The 22,303-nt window shown below is 61.1% G+C and overlaps 1 protein-coding gene across 1 annotated transcript; it reads right to left on the reverse strand.

Moving 5' to 3' along the window:
• Positions 1–106: 106 nt before the first annotated feature.
• LOC102052029 (diacylglycerol kinase delta) lies at positions 107–21,793 on the reverse strand. The gene is given in 30 exon segments (XM_055727685.1): positions 107–554; positions 1,003–1,133; positions 1,651–1,756; positions 1,847–2,036; positions 2,038–2,159; positions 2,248–2,365; positions 2,475–2,641; positions 2,734–2,868; positions 3,070–3,183; positions 3,362–3,469; positions 3,555–3,651; positions 4,211–4,318; positions 4,810–4,909; positions 5,011–5,109; positions 5,414–5,654; positions 5,950–6,049; positions 6,296–6,387; positions 6,867–6,948; positions 7,089–7,228; positions 7,415–7,523; positions 7,607–7,769; positions 9,734–9,836; positions 9,981–10,106; positions 10,550–10,656; positions 10,849–10,981; positions 11,201–11,305; positions 11,531–11,611; positions 11,729–11,839; positions 21,198–21,442; positions 21,653–21,793. Coding segments are annotated over 29 exon segments (3,561 nt in total). The 5' UTR covers positions 21,396–21,442; positions 21,653–21,793; the 3' UTR covers positions 107–479.
• Between the last annotated feature and the right edge of the window lie 510 nt (positions 21,794–22,303).

Below are 22,303 nucleotides of genomic sequence, written 5' to 3' on the forward strand. Positions count from 1 at the left end.
CAGGAAGGGGTGAGAGCTGGAAGCTGAGGGGTGAAAGCCAGAAGGGGTCATGTCCCCATCACCCTCCCCACACCCCTCACCTTCCCCCAAGTAATGACACTGCACAAACAGCAGCAATGAGTATCTTTTCTCCAAATATTTACACAGCTTAAATACCCACGTGGGGAAGGGGGATCTTTGCTTTGGCCCCAGCTTGGGCACACATATGGCAGCCCAGGCTACTGTAGTGACCCTGCCATGGGCTGGACTAGGGGGTCATGCCGCATTGCCTGCAGGGCTAGACCTCCACTTTAGTGTTTCCAGCCCCATGGGCTTGGGGAGAAGCAGCGGCTCCAGGGATACCAGGGGATGAACAGACAAAGCGAGGCAAGCAGGTGGGCTCCACACACATGGGGCATGGCGGGGACCTGGAGCCACCCTGCCCAACCCCAGTCCTTAGGGGGGCAGCACCTGGGCTAGGCTGCTGCCCTGCTACTGGCCTAGGGTGGGTTGCTGAGCTCCTTAATGGCCTGGAGGATTCTCTTCATGTGGCCCACTTTGGTGATCCCCAGGTCCTGCAGGAAGGAGAGAAGGGAGCTGACATGCTTGTAGGGGGTCAGCCCTTGGTTCCTGCTGGCAGTAAAGGCGCAGGGTGGAGGATGAGGATGCAAAGCCCAGCTCCCCATGCTCACTCTCCCTGCCAGAACATGGTCCTTGCTAGGAGCCCTCCGTCCTCTTGCAAGCATGTCCCCCTGCCTGGGTGCAGGAGGGGACATGGTGTTGTTGATCCCACTTTGGGCAGATGTTAATAGTGCAAGCTGGAGGGCTAGGACCAACCCCCTCCCCTGCTTCCAGCCTCTGTGTGCAAGCCAAGCAAGTGGTGCAGGGCATCCCTGCAGGGATGGGGATAGGGTCAGCACCTGCCTTCCCCTCTTTGCATGAGGGATGGGGAGAGGAGGGATGGAGGACACTGTCCTCCCCAGGGCTGGGGATCCCTCAGTGGGCACAAGCAGGGAGTTGTACCTTCAGGTCTCTCCTCTCCAGCAGTATCAACTCAGAGCCCTGGATGTCATGCCGGACAAAAATGTCTCTGTACTCCCCTAAACCAAGTGCTTCCAGCCAAGCTGCCACCTCCTCGGAGCCCCACTTGTCCGCTAGCAGGGAGGAAAAACCACAGAGGTGGACTGGGCCCCCATAGAGGCAGCTGGATGCAGCAGAGCAGGCAGCTGAGGGCAGTGGTGGTGGCAGGCTGCGGCCAGCATCCCTGCTCCCACCCCCAGCTCTGGCAGGGCCAGAGGACACCACAGGCTCAGGCTGGAGAGGTTTCTCCTCTCCTTAGCTTACTTATGGAGCATCCAAGCTTCTACCCCACAACAAGCCACGCAGCCCTGGGGCAGGGACTTACCTGAAGGGCTGAGCTGTACCATAGCCCCCTTGTCCCCCTTGCAGGGGTGGTGGAGTTACAGGGGCAGGGGGCTCTGCATGTCCGTTAGCAGAAAGATTAAGCTCTAAGGGGCTGTTGGTGACATCCCCAGGCAGCCAGGACATACTCTGTTCCCCTGTCCCTCCACAGCATGCCCAGTACGTGAGGCCAATGGATAGGTCAGCATGTGGGGGTCCCTTCCAGTGTGGGCTGTGCCTGCCCCCTCCCCAGTGTGCCACCTGCTTTACCTGGGAGTGCACTGTTGGTCTTCTGCTTTTGCACCTTGTCCTTCCTGGGCTTGGGGATGTTGAGGCGAAGCTTGAAGCTTCCCTTGTTGGTGCTACCAGTGCTTTCCTGCAAGAAGCCAGGCTGAGCAGGGTGCTACAGCCTCACTGGGGTCCACCCAGTAAACTATGGCCCTCGCCCCAGTCCCTGTGCACCCACCTCCTCAGCAGGGTGAGCAATGGGCCCCAGCCAGTGGATGTCCAGCAGCCTCTGCAGCTCCTGGCCCAGCATGCTCAGGGGGCTGTGCAGTGCCTCCTCCTCCTGGGGCGAGTCCAGCTGTGGGGGACAGGGACCATCCCCAGCCCTGCTGCCACCCCAAAAGGAGCTGGCCAAGGGCACGGACACCTGTTGGGAGGCTGGAGAGCACCCTGAGCCCCCTACTCACCACCTTCCCTTCCAGGAATGCCCTGGTCTCAGCATACAGCTCCTTGATGCTCAGCACCACCTCCACAGCCGCATTCCTGCTGAGAAACTGGGGGGCATGGAGGGGTGATGCCTTGAGTGGCAGGACCCTGGGGCAGCTGGGTGAAGGCTGCCTTGCACCCCCAGCCCCAGCTCACCTCTGAGGTGCCTGTGGCTTTGTTGGAGAGGGCTTCACTTAGCGCTAGGGAGCTGGTGTTGACAGCATGCGCTAGCTCCTGCTCCATGGCTTTATGAGCCTTGGCTGCCTCGTGGATCCTGTCGGTGAGAGCAGCTGGAGCTGGGACTAGGAGACCCATGTAACTGGGTGGCCACAGTGAAGCTCCCTCCACACCATGCCCACCACCTCCCCATCCTGCAACCTGACCTGGCAATGAGGGTCTCGGCAACCTGCAAGACCTGCTGCAAGAGGCTGCTCTCCTCCTCGGTCAGGTACTCCATGGACTGCTGGGAGCTGAGCCGTGGCCGGGAAGCTGCTCGGTAGCTCTCCCCCTTCTGCTTGTCCTCCCAGGACTTGAGGGTGCTTTCAAATGCCTGTGAAGGACAGAGGTGGCCCCCTCAGCCTGTCACACCTCCCCAGGCCCTGGCATGGCCCCACCGCACAGCCTGTGCAACCCCGAGCTCACCCGGTCCCTTGTGAGCATCTGGGCTCGGTTCTTGTGCTGGATCTTGATGATGCCAGGTGGCTGGATCCAGGCTTCTCCATCCACCTGCACAGGGACACCCTCGTCCCCCCGGATGGTGATCTTCACCACTCGGCACTGTGGGGCAGCCAGCCTAGTGTTGGCATCACAGCTGGCACTGCGCCACTGGCTTCAGCCACTCTGCTGGGGCTGAAAAGCCTCCCAGCACCATGTCAGTGCCAGCTAGGAGTGAAGCTGAGACGCATCGCTCCAGGTTCTGCTAGTGCAGCAAAAGCTTTCTAGCACCTCACAGGGTCCCGCAGAGTCCCTTGCCCCTACCTGTGCAATGCGATGGTGCTGGAGATTGATGACCCGTGACACAGCCATCTGGATGCTGCCAAAGACAGCCACCACCTCCAGCTTCTTGTCATCAAAGGATGGAGCTCCAAAGTTCTGTAGAGGACCAGTACAAGTGAGACCCTGAAACTGGGCTTGTTTTGGGACCCAGCTTTTTCCCCTGTGTGCGCCCAAGGCAGGGACACCCCAGGCCCCTGCCTGAGGGCTTCCAGATTCACTGGGACTTTGGGAAGTCGTTGTGCCCCCCTCCCCACCCCAATGCTCTGGTGCTTACATTGTCCTCCTTGGTGCCTCCCCAGAAGTTGATGCCCCCAGCATAGCTGGGGATGTTGAGGACAGCGATGCCTTGCAGGCTGGGCAGTGAGATGGGCACCCCGTCACACTGCAAGAGAAGACTAAGCCTGGGGGGCGCCACTGCGCTGCTCCCCGCCCCCCCCCCCCATTCCCCGTTCCCCCTGGCCCCCTACCTCCAGCTGCACTCGCTGTTCCAGGTTCTTATAGGTGCGCTGCAGGAGCTCCTTCGTACCCAGCACCCCATACCACATCATGTTTTTGGTGCGGCTGCTGCAGGGCAAAGCAGGACAGGTGAAAGGGGTTGTGGGCTCTCCCCTGCCTGCCGCAGGCTCTGCACCTTCCCCGAGGCACTGGGCCTGCACTGCTTGCCCTGCATCTGTCTGGGTTTCCACACTCCCAGAACAGGGGGGCTGCCTGCTGCCTCCCGTGAGATGCAGGCTGTAGCACATGGCACCCAGACGCACAGACACCAGCACGGCAGTGTCTCCTCTAGCTGGGTGCAGGGGGGGTAAACCCCACCAAGTCCTCCTGTGCCTGTTCACGCACCCAGGAGGCATCAGCAGCTACAACTTTGCAGCAGCCTTCCTCCCCTTTCCCGAGGGTGTTTGCAGTCTGCTGCCCACCCAGGGATGCTCACCCCAGCACCGTGGCACTGGGGGCAGGTGGAAAACCTGCCACAGGAAGGGATCCCCAGCCAGGCATGGCAGCCCCGAGCCAAACCCACGGCTCTCAGCATCCTGATGGTCCCTCGTATTGCAGGCACCAGAGCGCTGTGGTGGAGGGAGATGTACACGTTTTTCTTGGGGGAATCGGGGGGATTTCAGCTAACCTGCACTTCTTGGGGTGCTCATCCCGTTTGTTGTTGAACTCCAGAGAGATTTTCGCATCCAGGCCAATGCCAAAGTAGTTATTCATGACGCATTTCTCCGAGAAGTGGCTGAAAGCAGCAAACGGGGCAAGTGGGTTGGTAGGATGCTGCCCACAGGCAATCACTGGACTGGCACTGGGGGACAGGGTATAAAACCCATTAGAGCTGTAGTGTGAGCTCCTGGAGGGGTTGGCACTGGGAAGCCTGACCTAAGCCAGCAGGGACAGCTGGACCCTCTCAGTCCCTGTGGTGGTACACCCGTGGCACACCCTGGACCTGCCTACACTGGGCAGGTGGATGATGTCCCAAGCTCCCACCATGAGCACCATGCTGGCCAAGGGGGTGGCAGCAAGGGATCCTGCACTGGGCACATGCTGGCTTCTCCAGCACAGGCACCGCCAGGCCAGGCAGGCCTGGGCACCAGGGCTGCCACACTGGTGAGCAGAGGATGCCCCAGCAGCTGCGTCCAAGAGGCAGCATGGTCCTAGCCCTTCTCCCACTCTGTGATGGGCAGCAAAGGTGAGCCAGGGTCCCTGGGGTGAGCAGGAACCCAGACTCACAGGGTGCTGGAGTCTTCAGGGAACTGCAAACTGCTGAAGGTGTCCGGCCGGTCTAGGATGATGGAGGAAGACACGGAGGTCACCACCTCCTGCTGAGAGCCTGGCCGGTGGGGAGAGGCAGCTGCTGAACTGGCTCTTACTCTGAGCTGTAGCTCACCCCCATGCCCTCCCAAAACCCCACATGCCCCATTGGCATCTTACTGAGCTTCTCCTCCTCCTTGTTGAGCTCCTCCGAGCTGTCCTTGCTGGGGCCCACACTGCCCCGGTAGGCTTGGGTCTGCTTGTTCTGCTCATCCACAGCTGGATGCAAAGAGGGGCATAACAGAGTCTGAGCATGGCCCTGTGCTCCATCCCTGTGTCAGCCCGGTGGGCTCATGCTAGGCAGGGCCCAGGGTGGCACCTCTGCCCTACTCTGGGGGCCTCCCCCAGCTGTGCCAAGCATCAGAGAGGGCTGATGCCCTTGGACTGCACAGCACTGCTGCTACCCCAAGGATCCAGATGGGGAAACCAAGGCACGGGTCCAGCACCAAACTGCGGTGGCTGCGCAGCCCGTGCCAGGCTGCTGCAGTGCCATGTGAGCTGCCAGCCCCCACCACCCCCTCACCTTTCTCCGCCTGCTCAATGATTTGCCGTAGGGCTTTCTTCAGGCTGTTTGCCCGCAGCATGAGCTGTTCCTTCGATTTGAAGATGCGAGGCATGGGGTTGGGGTTGAAGCTGCCACCTTTCTCCTGGTCCTTGGTGTTGGCAGGGGTGGTCTGCACCATTCCCTCTGGGACGACAATGGCCTGAGCCTCCTCATTCAGTTCCCGCACCAGTGAGTCCAGCTTCTCGTTCAGCATGGCGCACTGCAGGACACCCACCACACTCAGCACGCTGGCACAAACCACTGCCCCCCACCAGTGCTGGGTGCTTCCCTGGGCACCCATAGCACCTGGGCATCCCAAGCACGAGGGCATCTCATCTTTGCCTGGACACTCTGTGCTTGGCTGGGGACCCTGAGTGCCTGGCTCCTCATGCTTGCCTGGGCACCCTGATGCATGTACAGCAAGGGCACAGGCCACTGAAGCAGACCCTGCCAGCCCCTCCGCTGTGTCTGTGCCATCTAGCACACCCCAGACCTCCAGCTCCCCAACAACCCACCTTCCGTGCCATCAGTTCTGCCTCCTGCTTGTTCTCCGTTGCCCTCTTGTAAGCCCGGCCAACTTCGGCCACGAAGTCGTTGACGGTGCCACAGAGGAACCTGCCGAAGGAAGCAACAGGTGGGTGGAGGGGGGCACAGCACGGTGAGCTGGGCACAGATGCCAGCTGGAAGGGGACTGCTGCGGCTCCAGAGGGGCAGCACTATTCACTGTGTACCAGCACAGACAGCAGCCACTGGTGGCCAGACAGGGGACAGCCTGGCCTGGGCAGGGCTCAGCATCCCTGAGAACATGCCCCCAGCCTGGCATGGGGGGCTCCTGGACCCCATCACTGCCCCCTCCCTTACTTTGCAGAGGAGATCACCACCGAGTGCTTGTCCGACTCCAGGATCTTGGCCAGGTGGAATGCAACAGAGTCAGCGTAGTGGGAGATCTGGGCCTGGGGGCACAGGGGGTGACATCTGGAGCCATGACACCCTGCCAGATGCCCCGCTCCAGGATGGAGTCTTGCCCAGTCAGCCCTGGAGCAGGGGTGAACAGCCCCCCTTGGCCCACTCCCTGAGCCCCGAGGGCAGCCATGCCCACATTGCCAGGCAGAGGGGATGGGAAACTGAGACAAGAGGTTGAGGGGGAGCACACAGAAGAGTCCAAAATAGCCTGCTTGTAGCAGGCCAGCTCTGCCTCACCCTGCTGCCTGTTCCAAGTGCACATGCCAGGCTGAGACCTGCCAGACTCATTTCATCACATGCAGCTGGCTGCCAGCCCCCTCTCAGCCCCAGTCCCGAGGGACCTCCAGCCTGTCCTTTCCCTGTGCAATCCCACTCTGTGTGCTCCCCAGCCAGCTGATGGGGTGAACGGGAACCTGCCCCCTAGCCTGTGCTCCCCCATCTTAAGCCCCCGAACCCCAATGGTGCCCACCTGGATGTTGGAGTCCCCGTTCTCCTCCTCCTTCAGGGCCAGGGGGGTCTGCTTGGGGGCCTCATAGGTCAGCACACTCCACCTGCCAAGCAGAGCCCACAGGCTGCCTGCCACCTCCTGGCACCCCGGCACAGGGACACATGGGCAAGGGACAAGGACAGGCTGCCCGAGAGGTGCTGAGGACGAGGGGAAGCAGAGAGGCATGCCCCACGCCATGCTCACCGGTCCAGCATTTTGGTAGTGGCTCTTTCCAGCTTCTCCAGGATCTGCAGCAGCTGAGTTTCATCATCACACAGGCTGCCCCAGCCCAGCACCCGTGCCAGGTCATTGCCAGTCCCCAGGGGCAGGACACCCAGCTGGCACTACAGGATACGGACAGGGTTGGGGGGCTCAGAGCAGCTCCCAAGGGCACCCATGATACCCCCAGCCCCACTGTGCCCATCACTTGCAGCACACAGGGACACACAGATGGGGGGCTCCCAGCCACAGCGGGTGCCAGCATGGGATGGTGCCAGCCTGCACCAGCAACACCAGGCATTCTTGCTCACTTGCTTGTGGAGGCCAAGGGCGTCAATCTCAGAGAGCACCCAGCCCACACTGCCATCTCCCCCACACACCAGGATCCGGAAGGTGGAGAACTTCTGGAAGAGGCGCAGCCTGGGCGGGGAGAGGAGGGATGGGCTGAGGGCTGTGCTGGGCACCCATTGGGGCCACCCCAGGGCACCCAGGCCAGTGCTTACCCCAGGTGTGGACCCCCATTCATGAGGTCGAAGACTTGGGCCGGGTTGAGGAACTGCTTGAACTTGCGCAGAAACTTGACGCCCTGGTTGTCCCCGCTCTTGGAGTTGATGAAGGCCAGGAGAGGGCTGGAGCAGGTCGAGGGGCAGGTGGCCTTCCAGAAACCTGCAGCGAGCACAAGCATGTGAGCCCCTAGCCCTGGGTCCCACCCCACAAGGCCACTGACAGAGACATCTTAGGAGAGCAGAGGCCATGCGGACACGCTGTGTTGTGCCCAGCCCACAAGGTGCTGGGGCCAGGCAGGAGGGACAGCGATCAGGGTTCCCAGGGGTGGTGAGGGGTGGGAGGAAGAGTAAGAGATGGCAACAGGTATGGGAATATAGTGTGGTGGGATAGGGGTGGGCAAGGCTAGCACTAGGGCAGATCCAAACTAGGTTCCTGCTCCATCATTGTCCGTGCAGGCACAGAGTGTGTCATTGAGCTGACTCATGTCCCTGGCCTCCCACTCCAAAAGGGACAGTGGTGGTGGGCACACAGAGGATCAGTTCCTTACTGTGCCAACAGCCCAGCCAGGACTGACCCAGAAAAACCAGATCGGAACAGGGCACGCTCCCACCTAGGGGTGCTCCCCAGGGGTGGCACTGGCAGCCAGCATGACCACAGGGACCAGCCGCAGCCCTGAGGTGTTGTACTGTCACCCTCAGCTCCACCACCTGCTCATACCAGAGCTCTGGTGGGGTGGGTGCAAATGAAGAAGAAGCCTTGGGAGGCTTGGCAGCCAGCACCATGCTTTTAAAGAAATGAGATGAGGAATGAAATGTCCCCGAGGCAGAGGAGAATCAATAGCTGGCCCACAGCCTGCACCCGCCTCAAGCACATCTTGGCCATCATGGGCCACGGGCCTAGGCTGGTGCCCGCTGCTGGCTCCTTCCCTTGGCAGATCAGCAACGCTGCGGCAGGGAAAGCATCAGCCCCACAGCCATTGCGCCCAGAGCCCTGCAGGGTGCAACCAGGAGCCCCAGTGCCTCCACTGCATGAGGAGCAGCATCCCCGCAGCCTGCCGCCACCCAGCGCAGGCATCACTCCATCCCCACTCCCCACCCGGCTGAGCAGAGCGGCAAAGCAAAACACTGGGAGCCACTGAGTCAGAGCGTGGGTGTGCAGAAGAGCCCACTGCCAACAGCACCCATATGCCAGGGAGGGGACAGCACCACAAGAGGAGCAGGGCTGAGGCCTTGCCAGGCTGCTTCCCACAGTAGCAGAGCACAGTCGGGCTTGGCGTCAGTCACAGCTACCAGCCCCATAGCCGTGCTGACACCAGTTGACAGGGCAGAGCCGCTATGGGGGAAGCCAGCCGCAAGCAGCCACAGCTCTGAAGCCAGAGGAGAAGCTGCGTGATGGTTACCCTGACAGCATCCTGATGAGTAACATGAAGCAGATGAGCCACTGACTGAGCCGAGTGGTGAAAATCATTAAAGAGGAAAGAAATATCCGGAGGAGAAGAACATATTTTGTTCAGCGGAGGCCATCTGGGCACCTCCGGAGAGGGCGAGGGAGATGGTAGCAAGGAGGGGGGGTGGGGGATGGGGGTGGTGTCCCCTCAGGCCACGTATTGCTTCTCCCCCCAGCATCCTGCAGCCACCCACATCAGGGGGGAAGCTGTGCTTTGCACTACCAAAAACCAGCTGAGTTTCAGACGCTGAGCAATAACCCAGACAAGGGTCTCATCCTTCCCTGCAAGGTGCTGAACCATTGCAACGGGAGGCACCCCATGTCAGGGGCTCAGGGATGGCACTGCCGACCCTAGCACAGAGGGACCATGACCAGGGCCACCACAAGGGGCAGCCTGGCAGGAGCAACTGAAGCCACATGTGGGGAAGAAGTGCCACCCCAAAGCATGGCACCACTGCAACCCTGGGGCAGAGCACAAGGCAACAAGCAGCCTTCAGCCAAGCCTGTGGCAGGGAGGGGTGTTGACTCTGGAGCCTTCTGATGGTGGTGTTTCTGGTACCCCACAGAAAAGCACACACAGTGCCACAAGTCAAAGCCTGCAGAGGAGCTCAGAGCCCTGTCCACAAACAGCCTGTCCCACCCACCTGCAGTTCAGCCCTGTCCTTTCCATGACTCACCATCCGAATCGATGCTGTTCAAGGCAGTTGGCGGGATGATGGACACTTTGTACTGGCCCAGGGGGCACCTCTTGCCAAAGAGCTCCTTGCAGGCACTGTGAACCTGGGGACACAGGGACACATGCATAAGCAAAGCTCGGGGATGCAGCACCCAAGCCCCCAGCCTCAGTTTCCCCAGCGATGCACCCAGGAGGGGCAGCATTGTCTGTGCCATGTGGGGGGATGACAGGGACAGACACGTTCTTACGATGGCCTTGCACCAGAGACACCGCCAGTCCTGCAGCCTCCGGACACTTCCGCAGGTCCGGTCACAGACGGCACAGCGCGCACTGACGGGTAGGTTCCCCTCCAGCCACTGGTGGGGCATGGCCACCTGCAAAGAGGGGCAGTCGCCTACGGCACACCACCCCTGCTGCCCCTGCACACTTGAGAGACAGTGACACGGGCCACCCCCTTCCCCAGGCACCATGGAAGAGGTGGACAGGGGATGATGCCCCACATCGAGGCAAGGCAGCCCTGGGACCCCTCCCGTACCCTCTTGTCCCTGCCTGCCTGCCAGCATGTGGGGCAGGGCAGGGGTGTCCCCAGAAAACATCTGGGTGCGGCCGGACTTGGAGAGCAATAAGGGATCCCGATGCTGGGTGGTGCAGGAGATGTCCCCAGGGCATGTCGCTGCAGAGCCAAGCCCAGAAGCCACAGAGTGCAGAGGACAGCTAGGTGCCAGGGTCCCCCCTGCTCCCGATGCAGGCACAGCAAGGCCAGCTCTGCTGGTGGCTCTGCCCCACCAGGCTCACCCACAGGAACTCCCTCGCTTACCCCATCCTCATCCTCGATGATTTCAGTGCCAATGGAGGCCAGGGTTGTCCACTTGCAGTTGTTGTTGGCTCTGACAGCACAGCGCTTGTGTGCCTTGAACTTGCAGACTGCATGGGGGAGGGAGCAAGTGAAGAGCAGGGATGGTCCCCATGGGATGTGCAGCCCTAGTCCCCAACCCCTCCGCAGCTGGTGACAGCAGCTGGTGGGCATCACCCCACACACTCCAGGTCAGCCTTGGAGAGAGTTCCCTGCCCTGGTCCTGGCCCCAGCCCACTGCCCAGCAGGACCCCAGTGCTGACCTTCGCAGGAGAGGCCATGAGAGGTGACCCCTGGGAGGGCTTCGCGGCACACGTTGCAGAAAGTGGGGCGGGCATGGGAGCAGGCGTACCAGTTGTGCATGCCCGAGAAGTGCTCCATGTTGAACTGCGTGGCCTGCTGGGAGGCACAGCCCTGCCCCATCAGTCCCCTGGGACCCACAGCTGGCACTCTCTCCCTCCCTCCCAGACCTTTCAGTCTACCCAGCCCCACTCCCAGCTCCTGTCCTCCCCACGCGGCTGTGCCAAGGGCAGCAGCTCCTGTCCAGCAGCCCAAGGCACCCTCTGCTCCTGAGCAGTACCCAATTGCAGACAAGCAGTCCCCAGCCCATGTCACCTCGTGGATCTCCCACTTCTGGACAGATTTCAGGGCACCAATCCAGTCCTCCATCTCCTTCCGGTTCTCTGCGCACAGGATGAGCTTCCGGAACGGTGTGATCACCTGCAACAGCCACCAGCCCCGTGTCCCCTTGCGAGGCCACGCTGCAGCCAGCCCCTGGGAGAGCAGCCCCCAGCAAACCCAGTGCACTGCCACCAGGGCCACCCCCAGCAGCACGAGGCCAGGCTGCAGGTGTCCCATGGATCCGTGGGGAGGGGGGGGTCTGCAGTGCCTCCACACAAGGTGCCAAGGTTGGGGGCACAGCAGTAAGCCCTGCATCTCCCTCACCGTGAAACTGTTGTTGATGTTCTTGGTGCTGGTCTCAGCCACGCTGGCATCAGACAGGTCCACCTCATCAAAGATCAGGGACTGCAGGGAAGAAACCAGAGCCCCAGTCACCACACAGGGATTTCAGGCTCCTCCCCAGGCTTGCAGGCTCGAGCCCCCCTGGCTGAGCATGCTAGAAGCCTCCCCACCCCAGCCCACCTTGGCATCCTTGGCATAATAGAGCGTTCTGCCCCGCAGCTTGAAGTATCGCCTCTTCCACCTTTGGAAGGAGCTCGTCTGCTTCAGCAACAGCCCCTCCTTCACGCTCTTCTGCAGAGACCACAGGGTTGTGAGCTCCCGCAGCCCCCAGGACCCCCCCGTGATGCCAGCCCCTAGGTCCCCAGGAGCTAAGCAGTGCCCAGAGCACAGATGGGACATTCTGGGGTTCACACTGTGCTGGATGTAGCAGAGTAGATGATGTCCATCATCCACCACACCCTGGGCACTGGCACTTTATGTGATTCAGGAGGACGCTGCTGGGTGCAGCTGCTTGAAGTGCTGCAGCTCCCTGGAAGCCAAGGGCCGAGCTGAGGCTAAGAGAGCTCCCTTGGAGGGGACACCAATGCTCCAGAGCCACCAGGACTGTGTCCTGGAGGTGGCATTACCCAGGCACTGTGGCCCCAGCTGCTTTTCTGGTCTGGGGAGCAGATGGCCGGAATGCAGAGGGCACAATCTGGGTCTGAGGACAGCCCGTGACAGGCAGAGCATCCCCTTGCAGCGCAGCACATCCCTGCAGCCTGGCTGCCAGTCCTCTGCTCTCCCTGATCCTCAGCACCTGCCAATATTTACCCTCCTCACAGCGGTGTTTACAAGGCTCAATTAATTAGTGTTTGCAATGTGGCTATGAGCCTGTGCCAAGTGGGGTGGCAGAGATGCTCTGGCACTGCCTAATCTTTGATTGTATCTTCTTTAAACACTGCCGGCAGCCCCATTCAGCTGCTCCTCTGCAATTAGCTGCAACAGAGGTTGTATCAGATCCCAGCACATGACAACAAGGCACATTTAATAGCAAATTAGCACTGGGCACTGAGGGCATCGCAAGACAACTGCAGCCCCGGGGTCCGTGCTCCCATGCCCAGCGCACGTGCTGCAAGAGAGCACCTAGGCACCCACCAGCCTGCAAACACACCAGCCCCTGGCCTCGGCATTAACCCACTGCCCCACCACTCCAAACAAAATGGCCAGAGCACCAGGAGTAGCAGGAGCCCCCAAGATTACAAAGCAGCCAAAACACCACGTGGGATGCTCCCCAAGCCTCAATTCCCCCATATACCTGACCCCTCCCCGAGCCCACCAGGGGCACACACTGGGATGTCCCCAGCTGTCTTTCAGCTTGCAGCCCCAAGTTCAGAAAGGGATGTTTTACCCCTTTATCGCTCCCTGTCAACGCTTTGGCCCCCTGGGACTTGCAGGGTTTGACTGTGGATGGATGGTCCCCATACTGACTGTGAGTGTCGGTGCAGGTTCAAACATCTCTGGTGTCCCCAGTGCCAGCACCCAAGGACCCACTGAGTCCCCTCCCCAGCCTCTTGGCTGTGAGAGCACACAGAGGAGATGGTGAATCCAGAGGTGCCCTGAGCCCAGGCTGCAACACAGCCAGTAAGGGAAGCTAGGCCTGTCAGGGGGGTCCAGCTGCCACCCACAAATGCACATACAAGCCATGCACCCTAGCAGTCCCTGCCCAACATGAGGAGGAGACAGGGCAGGGTCCTGCCATGGCCAGGTGGGATCCAGCCACAAGTGCCAATTCCACCGTACATGTTTGCATGCAGCAGATGCAGCCACAGGCTCTGGGTTTGCTGCAATCATTGCTTTTGCTGCAAAGGACAGGCAGCATGTAATGGCAAGGAGTGCTGTAGGGGAGCCCATGGTGGTGAGGAGCAGAACATCACAAGAAGAAGGAAGAAGAGACAGGTCTGTGATGGTGGCTTGGTGCTGTCACAGCAGGTGGCTGCAGCAAGGCATGGGCACTCAGTTCTACCCGGTTCCAGGGCCATGCAGGTGGCAGGATGCAGACAGGAAGGCTGCCCAGGGGAACAGCATCCCCTCCTGCAAGGGGGCCAGAACTGAAATGCCCCCAGCTGCACCACTGCAGCAATTTCTTCTGGCAGCCACAGGCAACAAGGCATTGCCCAGCCCCAGGATGTCAGTCCAGCCGTTCCAGGGAAAGCGACACAGCTGCCACCACTGCCCCAGCCCCAGGTTAAGGCAGAGCTACCACCACCTCCACCACAACACCCATTAGAGTTTTACAACACCCGCAGTGCTGCGGATGTTGCTGGGGCAGGGCGGGGGGGGCATGCCTCAGTTTCCCCCTAGTGCAGACTAACTAATCACCAGCATCCCAGCATGGGGTGGCAAAGCTAGTGCAGAGAAGCTTGGTGGGCACCTCTCCCTATGCCTACCCTTGGGTGTTTCCCAAAACATGTCTGGCGCACCCCAGGCATGGCAGCAAAGCCCAAGACCTCTGCCCTGCCATGCACAGCATCTTGCCACACAACCCCTTAGGTCTGCAGCTGCCTGTCCAGGCTCCATCACCCCCAGCACTGACATGATGGGGCACAGTACCAGTGTTGCCAGCATGGGGCCAGCCAGCCAGCTCACTCCCTGGCGAAAATGAGGCATGTCTCCTCTCCAAAACAAGCCATGAAGCCTGGCCATGCCACGCTGCCTGGGCAGGCACGAGTCACCCTACCTGGGGTGACACAGTGTTGTTTCAGTGTCTTGCTGGGGTGAGCCACCCCCACAAACCTGATCTTTTGCTCATGGGTCTCTGCCAGGAGCACCCAGTGCTGTCATGTGCTGGGAGCATCTCCCCAAGTGGCTCAGCAGTTTTGGACCCCTGCTTTTGGCACTAGGGACAAGAGGAGACCTGGGAGGCACCTGGCAGACGAGGTCACCAGCAGCTGAGGCCACCAGCAGACCCAGCCATATGGTGGGAAGCCACACTGCAGCACTGAGTGAGCCTGCTGTTTCCCTTTCACAATCAGGAAAGGGGTGGGGAAGGCAAAGGCCAGCACCCAGGGTGAGCAGCAAGTGGAATGTGCCAGGGTGGCATGGCCCCTGCTGTGGTGACCCTGGAGCTCTGGTTTGGTCTGCAGAGGAGCCAGCAGTGGGTTAGGTACCCTATAGCCCCCAGGAGCAGGAGCCATGCACCCACAGCAAAAAGTAGGTGCTGCCCCTTCCTCCCAGAAAACTTCTGGGGACACTGATAGCCCCCAGCCACTAGAGTAGGAACTCTGTGCTGGCCACTGCACAGTCCCATGGGCAGCGCACCACCTGCACCCCGAACTGAGCCCTGGCCCATCCACTCACCCCATCCACAGCTCTTCTGGCTGGTGAGCCCCATCCAGCATTGCAGGGAGCCATGGTGAAGCCAGCACTGACTCCATCCCAGCAACAGAGATGGCAACCTGGAATGCTGATGCCCAGAGCGATGCGCTACCTGCCTGGCCACAGTCTGAGGCCAGCTCCCCTCTGCAAGGGCTCTTCCTCAGCCCTCCCTGGCCCCATCTCAGGGACCCCCCGTGCTCTCTCCAACCCAGGGAGCTCAGCACCACCTGGGATGTGCCCAGCACTGGCAGGGTCCCAGAGACGTAGGGTGGGGAGGTGAAGCCAAGAACAAAACCACCCAGGGTCTGTGGAGAAGCTGCCACCTCCAGCTCAGCCACAGCTGGTGGAGTGCAAGCCAGCGCCAGGGCCTTGGAGGGGACACAGCTCAAAACAGCCCTGGGAGGATGGCTGGCCACTGGCCATGTGCCCCATCAGGACTGGGCTGGTCCCCAGGCGCCATCATGCCTTGATTGCTTGACACAAGCAAGGGGGCTTAAAGTGCAGCCCAGGGCAGCTCGCCTCCCTCCGGTACCACACCCCAGCAGGCCTTCTTCCAGGCCAGGGTGCACCCCAAAAGGCCAGCTCTTCCCTCAGCCCTAAGGCAGAACCCCAGGATGCTGCTTTGAACCCCCACCCTGCTCTCCCAGCTCTGCCACCACCATCCCCAGGAAGAACCCGTAGCGCAGCCAGGTTTGACCACAGCTGAAGCGGAAGAGCCTTCCTGCTGGAATCAGCTGGGACAGCGAAGGAGCTGCCAGAGAAGAGCCAGAAAGGCTGTTACTCAGGAATGCTGGCACATAGGCTGGTGAGCACCGCACTAGCTGCCACCCAGCTTGGGTGGGTGGCAGCCATGGGATCTGCTTGGCCCCATGGCAGCACAATGTCTCATCAGGGGAGGAAGAGAGGGGACCAAACACCCACCAGTACACTGACCTGCATTGCACCAGCATCATCTCGTGCAGCTGCCCTCCTCCAAACGCAGCAGCCCACTGGGCATGTGCCATGGTCCAGTCAGGTCAGAGCTCATCCCCCACCCCGAGCTGGCGGGTGCCAGGACAGCAGGGGAGAGCCGGCAGCATGAAAGAGCCCAGCTGCAGGGCCGCCAGCATCTGCTGGGCACCCTGTGGGCTGGAGTCGGTTGGAAACGTTATCAGGCTTTGCGACACGGCAGAGCTCTTCCGGAACTGGGTAGCTGGGGGACTCAGTGCCTGCAGGGTATCACAGCCCCACAGGCTCAACTGCAACTGTGCTCCCTGAGAATGTAGCCTTCTGCTACTGCAGGACCCCAAATCTCCCTTCCCAGTGCTGGGGGGATCCTTGAAAGGAGATTCCAGCACTGGTCCTGACATGCCATTACAATGGTGCCAGGATGCGCTGCTCAAGCCATCAAAAGGGATCAGAGGATTAACAGGGAGGAGAGGAACGAATGAGGGAGGGAACCCCCAGAAGGGCGATCCCCTCTATACCTCATTCTTTAGCAGTCATGACCTTCAGCTGTTTTTTAGCAATTAGCTCGTGCTTCCCTAGCTACAACCACATCAATCCCCAAACATCCTGCCAACAGGCATCCCACACCAGCCCGCCCCGTGCCAGTCCCCCCTGCCCCTCATGCCCAGCTAGCGGTGGGCACTGACACAGCTCTCCCACCCTGCCCAGCCACTGACGGTGAGAGTAGTGCTTGCATAATGGAAAAGGCGAGCAGGGAGAGGGCAGTGCATCTGAGAAACCTCACAAACATCCGGCTGACAACACTGGGGTTATCTTTATACCCCAGGCACCAGCCCAGCAAGCCCTGATTAACGAAAGCAAGCCCAACCTCCCCTGCCCTGCTGCAGCCTCCTCAGCAGGGAAGGTACCAGGCAGCATGACTGTGCCCTGCGGTATGATTCCACTGCCGGGGGTGACCCAGTGACCAGCTAGTCCCCTTGCTAGCCCCTGGCAGGCCATGCGCCACCAGGCTGGGAGCAATGTGGGGCACAGCTGGGGTGCCAGCTGGCAGGGAGCTCTGGGGATGGAGCTTGGCGAGGGGTCAGCTGGAGCTGCCCAGGATCATGGAGATACTCAGCCTGTGGGTTCTGAATATCTCCATGGACGGAGACCACACAGCTGCTCTGGGAGCCCATGCCAGCATTTTGCCCAATCTCACAGCAGAAGTGCTTTCCTGTGTTAAGTTGCAATTTCCAATTTTTTCGTCTGGGCCTGCTGTCCCATGGGTGGACACCACTGAAAAGAGCCCCGTTCCCTCTTTGCTGCACCCTCCCATTCAAATATTTATCCACATTGCTGAGGCCCCTCTGGCTCTAGCCTCTGCTCCAGGCTGAAGAGTCCCAGTTCTCCCAGCCCCTCCCCATCTGAGACGCTCCAGCCCCTCACCAGTGTCAAGCCAGGAGGGTGCACTGCTTGGGAGCCACATGACACCCCCCACCCCTCCACTGCAGGATGGAGGTTTCCAGGCCTGGCCCCAGGAGCCCTACCTTGCTTTCCTTGTCTTTTAGCCCGGATCCAGCCCTCGGCAGGCAGCACCCCCCACAGCCTGGCTCTGCAGCACCACTCCACCAGGGCCCCTGCAGCTGTGCCAGCACGCCTATAGCCACAGACACTGCTCGCCCCACCCCCAGGGCACCCAGAGCCTGCAGGGTGCCCAGTGCCTCCAGCAAGGACCAGAAGCACTTGTTCCTCAGGGTAGCAATAATCCCACTGACCTCCCCCAGCCCCCAGGAAGATGCTTGTTGGGTCCCCCAGCATCAGGTATTTGGGTACACAATGCCCCTTTCTAAACGGCAGACAAGCCATGCCCCTGCCCATCACAGCCATGCACGCTGTGCTCAACCTGTAGGCAATGCTCCTATACCTGGCATGCACCCCACCTTGGGGCCTGCAGCCCCCCAGCTCTGTTACAAGCACCCCAGGACCAGTTGCTCACTGCAGGTCTTTGCAGCCAGAGCCAAACTAAGCAGGGCTGGCGGATCACTCCCCGCCTCCACTCAGCTGCCAGGAGAGCCCGTCCCGGGGCAGCGCCCCCGGGAGCTGAGCCCACGTGGGCAGGATGTGTCCCCCACACCCACGCACACACTTGCCAGCACCTGAAATGTCTTGGTGTACCTCAGCGCCAGTGCCCCTCCTTCCCCATCACCCCTTCCCTCCATGCTCAGCCCTAACGGGAACAGTGCCGGGGTGCAGCTCAGCATCCCCCTCCCGCTCTGCCCTTGTACTCCCAAAACCTGGCACAGGCAACCGGCAGCTCCCAGCCACAGCGAGGAGGAGGAGGAGGGGGTGGCAGCAAGACCCCATCCATCCTGGGGCCATTCAGCCCAGCAGGGGCACCTGTGCCTGGCTGCTGTCATTGTCACTGAGCACAATGGCCTCACCGCCTCCACACCGAAGCTGGCACAAAGCACCCCATGGGGTTGGCACAAAGCACCCCATGGGGCACCCTGGCAATTACAGTCTGGAGAAAGCCAGGCTGGGGGTGTGGAGTGGGGAGGCATGATTGATGGGGACGTCTGAGGAGGGATGGGGGAACAGGCATTTTGGGAGGAGGGTGGTGCTGGGAATAGGGACCAGCAGTCAGGATGGATTCAGCAGATCCCAAAATGATCCTCACCTGTTCCTGTCCCCATGGGGCTGGACAACACACAGGAGTGGGGGAAGCTGCTTGCTCACATCACCAGGGACCAGGGTCCCCCTGGTCAGTGTGGGTGGGCAGTGGAGTGGGAGTCCCGACTCTTCCCAGCCCTGCAACATGGCAGGCTCCTATAGATCCCATCCAGCACCCCAGCCACCACCGATGGCCAAAAAATAGGCCAGCCTGCCCCTCCCGCCCCCCACTGCTAATCCAGTTATCTCTTAGGAACTGCAGCCCTCATTAATTGTGTGCTAATTAGGTACCTGCTCCAGTCTCTGGGGTGCTGGCAATGCCTCCCCCACCATCCCAACCCCACACAGATGCACAGGGATGTTGAAGAAGCTTGGAAATTTGCCTGCTGCAACACATGTGCTGCCTACCCCTCCGGCTGCAGCATGGTCATGGCCGGAGAGATGTGCAGCGTGTGTGCCATGGCACAGCTATGAGACAGGGACAGACTGACCTGGGTGGCAGTAGCAATTGCTTCCCAAAATCCTTATCTCCATAGGGAAGGAAGGAGCCCATTCGGTGAGGAGCCAGGCTAGTAAGCATGGTCCTGTCCATCCAGACCAAGGCAAAGGGATCCTCAGGGAAACCCCTGAACCCCAACACTGAAAACACCTAAATTGGGGAGGGGGGGGTGTGCACACACAGCTTGCACTCAGCCCCCTCCAGCTCCAGCCCTGCCCAGCTCTCACCCCTCTCTCCTCCTCTCTCCCAGCTCCACGGACCATTAACCCAACTGCGTCCTTTCCGCCTGCCCATCCATCACAATGCCTGCCTCCCCCGGCACACTGCATGGCATCACCTCCTGCATGGCTAATTGCCAACTCCAGGCAGGATGCAGGCAACGGACGTGGCAGGCAGGGAGCTGGCAGCTCAGCCTTTCCTCATGCGCAGCCTGTCAGCTGGCGAGGCCAGACCTGCTGATGGCAACAGAGGCGCTTTGATGCCTGGGCTGGGGGCTCACAGCGCACTCATGTCCCCGTGCTGCTGCTGCAGGACACCGGCACAGGCCTGGCCATCTGCCCTTTTCTCTTGAGCTTCCTGGCATCGATGACTCCCTGTGACATTCCCCGTGCTCCACGGAATGGTAAAACCCTATGGCACAGCAAATGCCACTTGGTAAACCCCAGTGGCTGCTGCCGCCCCTCCAGGAGGGTCCTAAGGGCTCGCACACAACACCCAGCATCCCCAGGACCCTGCCCACCAGTGGGGCTTCCCACCATGTACACCGCACAGCACCCTGCACTCTGGCACAGCCCATGGCACCTACCTGGCAGCCAGGTCAGAGCAGGCAGAGGAGATACTCTGCTCCAAAGAAGGGGAAACTGAGGCACATTCCTTGAGCAGTAAGAGGGACTCGCCAAAAGCCTCCTTCAGCACCACCCACCCTGGAAATGTCTCCTACCAAGCCGGACAACCCCATGGTGCTGGGTTGGGAGCCTGCAACTTCCGCACCCTGGGGCAAATGCCCTTTGCCCCTCTGATGCCAGTGTGCCAAGCTTGGCACAACGAAGCGTGGATGGGAGCTGGATTTCTGGCACAGCCCAGGGCAAGGGTATCCCTCTCAGCATGGCAGCACCAGCACGGCAGCCCTTGTGTGCCCGCTGGCACTGCAGGCACTGCCTTGACTCACACCACTGCCTCCTTCCTGGAGCCAAGAGGTGGATGCAAGGGGACCACTCACTTAGCATGTCACCCACAGCATCCACCTCTGCTCCCTCCATGAGTCGTGCCCACATCCCCTCTCCCCAGAACGCCATCCCCAAATCTCCTCCCCTCGAACAAACCCTTCCCACCTGGCCATTCAGCCCAGGCTACTTCTCCCCTGAACTTTTAGGCAGGAGGTGCCTGGCCATTTCACCATCCCCACCTAGGACACCTATGGCCACCCACTCTGTTTGGTCAGAAGGCACCCCACACACCATATTTTTGTAGGTCCTACCAAAATAGCTTCCCCTGAGCAAGCTGCACACACACACACAAGCTGCCCTCATGCCAGCAGCTGGGAGGCAAAAGAGTGTCACATCTGACTTCAGAGGTGTCCCCATCTACCCAGCAAACCACTACAGGTGACTGGAGGCTGCAGGAATGGGGATCACAGGGGAGCTGGCACTGCTGAATTAATCTGGGGCACCAGGAGAGCTGCTGGCTCCATTTTACCACCCACAAGGCCTGGCATGCACAATGCCAGCAGGAGGGTGTGGGATCCCAGGAGCCCATGGCCCCACAATAACTCTAAATCTCACTCCCAGAGCATCCATGAGGCAGAGCCTTCCCGAAAGAGCCCCCTTTCTCCAGGGGCAGGTGGGGGGAACCCAGGGGATACCAACATGGGATGAAGGCTGGGGGGGGGGGGTGTGTCCATGGTCTGGGTATGAGAGAAACTGTCTCCAAAACAGTGGGGTAAAATCCATGCTCCACGGCCCCATGGGACCAATGTTAACCCTGCCACCATGGGGTCTGCACCTTTTCCATGTGCCCTTCCACAGGGGGCCAGATCCCTCCTGGCACTGCCCCAGGCCTGGCTAGGTTGGATCTGCAAACATCAAGTGCCTGGCACTGATGTACACCCCAGAGTGGGCAACCCCCATCCCCGCACCCCCATTGTCAGCAGGGACCCTGCATGCCAGCCAGCCCCTCGCCCCAGCCCCCCGCACCCCTGACCTTGCTCCTCATCTGCCCTGAGGTGGACACCTTCCGGATGAGCTTGTGGGAACTGTCCTCCTGCTCGCCCTCACTGTCGGACGACTCCTCACCACCCGCCTCAGGTGAGATGGGTGCCAGCTTGTCCGAGTCCAAGGATGACACTGATTCCCGGATCTTCCTCAGGAACAGGTCCCCAGGCACCAGCTTCTCGGCCATCTTCCCACCTGGCTTGGCTCAGGTCTCTGCCACCTCCTGTGAGAGCCCTGGGAGGACAAGGACACACAGGAGTGGAGGAAGATCCCTGAAAGGGGCTGCACAGCCCCTCACACTCTACGGCTCAGCCAGCTGGGAGGTGCAATCCTGGAAATCAGGGGAGATGGCGCTTCCTCGTCCAGGAATGCCTCTCAGGGTGGCTTGCTTGCAGGCAAAGTTTTCCTTCCTCGCCTTTTTTCGGTGTTCCAACTCTTCCTCACCCTGCCTGGCATCCCAACACCGTCCCTTGCTCCGCCGTGGGAGACTGCAGCCACCCTGTGCCCGACGTTGGAGTGCACCTCCCTTGCTCCAGCCTGCGCCAGCTCCTCCTCTGGTGCCCGTCCCCAGGGCGGTGGGCTGCCCTTCGTGGCCGGCGGGGGCGGCGGGGGTGGGGGGGTGGAGAAGGGGAGAAGGGGGGTCTCCATGAAAAGCAGCAGTTGCCTCCCGCCGCCCGCCTTGCTCCGGCAGCCGGAAAGGGTTGGGAGCATCTCCCGGCCCCGCGCGAGGGTCGCCAGTCCGAAGCAGGTGGCTGCGGGTGGGCTGGGCTGGGTAAGGGGCTGGGGTGGGAGGGGGGGGCGGTGCGGTGCGGGAGTCCCCGCATGCGGGGGAAGCTATCTCCCCACGGCATCCCCGCCCGCCCGGGGGCTGCAGGCGGGCTTGGAGGGCACCTACCTGGGCGAACGAACCTGGCCGGCTGCAGGGCTGCCGGGCCCGGGCCCGGGGTGGCCGCGGCGCTGTGCCCGGCCCCACGCAGCTCCCGCGGGCCAGCTCCGCCGCCCCCCGCCGCGGCTGCCGGCAAACGTGGTGCCGTATCCCCGCGCAGCAACAAGCGTTTCGGAGGGGGGGGGGAAGCGAGGGCACCGCAGCGCTGC

Source organism: Falco cherrug, chromosome 15, assembly GCF_023634085.1.
Source record: "Falco cherrug isolate bFalChe1 chromosome 15, bFalChe1.pri, whole genome shotgun sequence".
Lineage (NCBI taxonomy): Eukaryota > Metazoa > Chordata > Aves > Falconiformes > Falconidae > Falco > Falco cherrug.